Source organism: Dipodomys ordii, unplaced genomic scaffold (genome assembly GCF_000151885.1).
Source record: "Dipodomys ordii isolate 6190 unplaced genomic scaffold, Dord_2.0 Scaffold36, whole genome shotgun sequence".
NCBI classification, from domain to species: Eukaryota; Metazoa; Chordata; class Mammalia; order Rodentia; family Heteromyidae; genus Dipodomys; species Dipodomys ordii.
Window position 1 is genome coordinate 3224776 of NW_012267252.1, and position 4236 is coordinate 3229011.

Genomic DNA, 4236 nt, shown 5'->3' on the forward strand with positions numbered 1-4236 from the left:
TCCTAGCACTTCCCAGTAGTGTCATCCTCAGGACCAAGGTTTTAACACTTTGACCTTCTGGGAACATTCTAAATCCAAACTTGCATAATCCAAGTAAGGTATCATGGTATTTTCCCAAGCAACTGCTCCTGTGGAGCACCTGCCAGAGTTTCGTCCCACTGGTGGTGAAGGATATGCCCCTTATTAGGCTCATAAAAGTCTTTCTTTGCTACCATAGATCCCAGACAAACCCTCTATTTATTATGCTGTGCTTGAAATTCTCATTTCACATTTCCCTACTAGCAGAAGCTCCAAGGTATACATCATGTTTCTACCTTGCTCAGAGTACACTGAAAGGCAACTTTTTATTATAACCCACAACAATAGATACTCTATACTTAAAAAGCCAAAGTCTGACTGTTGCATCGCTCTGGGTGGCTGTGAAGACTGTTTTTCAGATGCTTCACATTAAATAAGAACAATTTTGTAGAATACTCAAAATTCTCACTGATAAACACCGAGTCAATATTGAGGAAAACGTGCAAAGTATGTTAGAGAGGTGATGCAGTAGCCCTTATGCAGAGACATGGCCACAAACTATCCACCATTCACTCCAGGACCAGAAAGGAGATCTGCAAGTAACCTGGTTAGCCAAAAATGGTTAGTGTTGGCAACTACTATCACTTCAGGCAGTTTTTAATCTTTATCTCTGACAGTGAACAGCGAAAGTCAGTGTGGGGTAAAGACAAAAATGTCTAAGTGGACTGATATAATTGTGTTTTAATTTCCTTCAAGTTTAAAAACTTCACAGAATTGAGAGAACTTGAAAATTCAAAGGCAATTCAGTTAATCCTTTAGAACTGTGATGACTTTTAAAAGAGGCCTTTGGGACATTATTGAATAATCTTCCATTTTCCATTAGTTCATCCACTCCATTCAGTAGTTAGTATGTGTCTGGTTACACTGAGAAAACACAAATACAAAAATAAGGTGGTTGCTATTCACCAGGGACTCATGGGAAGCATAATGCAGTTATATAGCTAAATATGAGATGTATGATCAAACATTAATCAGCTGTAATAAATAAAAATGAAGTAAAACATCTGAAATGTGAACTTACTCATGAGTTGCTATTTTCTGGGTAAACTGTTTGTGGTTAGCTTATACTGCCCTCTGCTGTCTGTTTTTAGCTAAGGATTGACTACATATGAGAATCTGGAGATGACAGTGTTGGAACCTGTCAGATGACTGCAATTCCTTTCCTTTGAAGAATTCTACTAGCTAAAGGAGATAATATCCTGTTGTCATACAAACAAGATCACATAGCATATTAAATGAGATAGGGAGGGTGTGAAGAAGTTTGAAAGGAATGAGAATAAGCTTGGCCAGAAATTATATGCCCACTGGAATCACGTGGGGAATGTAAAAACTAGCCAAACTAGCATACCACTGCTCCCAGAGTTTGGGATTTCATTGGTGTGGGGCCTCTAGGTTTTGTTTTCCCCTGTGCTGGTAATGGAACTTTAATGCAGGCCTTGAAATCTCCCTTGGTTTTTTTCTCTCAAGGCTAGCGTTCTACCACTTCAGCCATACCTCCACTTTTAACATTTTGCTGGTTAATTGGAGATTTGTCTGCTAAAGACGGTTTCAGACTGAACTGTGATCCTCAAAGCTCAGTCTCCTAAGTAGCTAGGATTACAGTGGCTACTAGTGCTGAACTAGAAAATATGATTTAAAAAAAAAAAAGATCCTAGTATGAGACAAATTGGAACCTGCTTCTAGGCTTCAACCTACCTACCAGGGTCTGGAATTTCTGGAAAATCAAAGAAAAGTAGCTACCTTTGTGTTGCTAAGAACATCTGAAAATGGTATAATAGAGGGCACACTATATTGGAGTGGAAAGGGAAATGATACCATCTAGCTTAAAAATGGCTAATGGGAAACCTCAGATCATATATGCCTACTGTACATGCTAAGTGTGCCGAACATGAAAAAAACTGAGTTGCCAACAGTTAATCTAGATTTTTAAAAATCTAGATCTGAGGATGCTAGAAGTTAGCAAGAGGCCAGCACTCAGTCGGCTAGTAAGCCAGTAGGCTGGTTTGGCTCCTTAGCTGGGGCAACTGCTCTCTAGTCTGTCATTGTCCACAGCTAATCAGTGGACAGTACTTAGGAACACAAGGACACAGAAGTCATACATATAGCCAAGATCTTACTAATATTAAAAACACCAAAGCACAGCCTATTAAGCAGCAGCAAATACCAAACATTTCTTTTTACACATGAAACCTGATTGTCAACATGAAAAATTTAGAAAGGAACCTTCAGTGTAACCATACTTAATAACATTCTTGATCCAGTGACCAAAACAGGCAAAGAGTTCTAAATAAGTTGACCAATTTGGAAACCACTTGGCATGCCAAGGCCATCGTAGAAAAGGCCAAGTACTTGAGCTCTCTTAAGTGTCTTGAAGCAGTTTCAGTCTTGGGAAGCTGATCTTCTGAGAATTATTTCGGGACTCTTCTGAGTTCGTTCATGAGCCAAAGGGCACCACTAAGCAAAGCCAGGGAGCCTGACTGATGAGTGGCAGCCAAAGGAGTTGGAACGTACATCAGCAGAGTGCTAATTCCCAAGGCTGCCTGTTACAAAGGAAAGTAAGCAAAAGAAAATGTAGTCATTACAAATTCACACTGAAAATGAGTGCATGTGAATAACCAGATATACCTCCACCAATGTGCATGCACGCGCACCCCCTCCCCCACACAACTGTTCAGAATTCATTCTGAACATATAAGCCTAAAATGTCCCTTATTTATCCCTCACCCCATTCCGGTTTCCCAAATATTGTTACGCCCTTTATAATTTTGGATGTATTTACAGAGATGCACAAATTTTATTCTATTAAAAATAAATTGTCAGGCTGGGAAGGTAGCTCAGTGGTAGAGTGCTTGCCTTGCATGTATGAGGCCCTGAGTTCGATTCCTCAGCACCACATAAGCAGGGAAAAAAAAAAAGCCAGAAGTGGCAATGGGCTCACAAGTGGTAGAGCGCTAGCCTTGAGCTGAAGAGCTGAGGGACAGCGCCCAGGCCAGAGTTCAGGCCCCACGACCAGACCACCCCAAAAAAAAAAATTCAAAAAAAAAATAATTGTTGCCTGGTGCTGGTGGCTCATGCCTATAATCCTCACCACTCAGGAGGCTGAGATCTGAGGATAGAGATTCAAAAGCAGCCCAGGCAGAAAAGTCTGTGAGACTTTTTGTTGTTGTTGTTGGTCATAGGGCTTGAACTCTGGGCCTGGGTGCTATCCCTGAGCTCTTCAGCTCAAGACTAGTGCTCTACCACTTGAGCCACAGCACTATTTCCAGTTTTCTGGTGGTTAATGGGAAGTAAGAGTCTCATAGATTTTTCTGCCTGGGCTGACTTTGAACCACGATTCTCAGATCTCAGCCTCTTGAGTAGCTAGGATTACAGGCATGAGCCACCGGTGCCAAGCTGTGAGACTCATTTCCAATTAAACACCAGAAAACTAGAAGTGGTAGAATGGTAGCCTTGAGCGAAAAACCTCAGAGACAGTGTCCAGGCCCTGAGTTCAAGCCCCACAACCAACAACAAAAAAAAAAAAAAAAACATTGAAAGCAGAGCTGTTACACAAGTGGTAGAGTGTTAGTCTTGAGCCAAAGAAGCTCAGGAACAATGCTCAGACCCTATGTTCAAGCCCAGGGCTGCCCAAAACAATAACAACAACAACAAAAACCAATAAATAAATATATAGCTGGGTGCTGGTAGCTCATGCCTATAATCCTAGCTACTCAGGAGGACTGCAGCTTGAAAGCTATCCCAGGCAGGAAAGTCCATGAGATTTTTTTGGGGAGTGGGGTGGGGGTAAAGGGTTAGGGTTTTAATTATGGAACATGAACCCATGGCAGGGTTCAAGCATTTTTGCTCAAGGGTGGCACTCTACCACTTTGAGCCACAGCTCCACTTCCAGTTCTGGTGATTAATTGGAGATCAAGCGTCTCACAGTTTCTAACCCAGCTAGCTTCAAACCACAATCCTCAGATCTTAGCCTCCTGAGTAGCTAGGATTATAGGCATGCCCAGGAGTCCATGAGATTCTTATCCCCAAGCTGGAAGTGAAGCCATGGCTTCAAGTGGTAGAGTACCAGCCTTGAGCAAAAAAACTCAGAGACAGTGCCAAGGCCCTGAGTCCAAACCCTAAGATTGATGCATGGGTGGACACACACACACACACACACAC

General features: G+C 41.9%; 1 protein-coding gene across 1 annotated transcript in view; it reads right to left on the minus strand.

The window, feature by feature from the left end:
- Positions 1-2224: 2224 nt before the first annotated feature.
- The window catches only part of LOC105986633 (cytochrome c oxidase assembly protein COX15 homolog), a 19906-nt gene continuing 17894 nt past the window's right edge, over positions 2225-4236 (minus strand). The window contains exon 9 of the mRNA XM_013017641.1: positions 2225-2618. Within this exon, the coding sequence (XP_012873095.1) occupies positions 2487-2618 (132 nt within the window). The 3' untranslated portion in view covers positions 2225-2486. The remainder of the gene's footprint in view (positions 2619-4236) is intronic.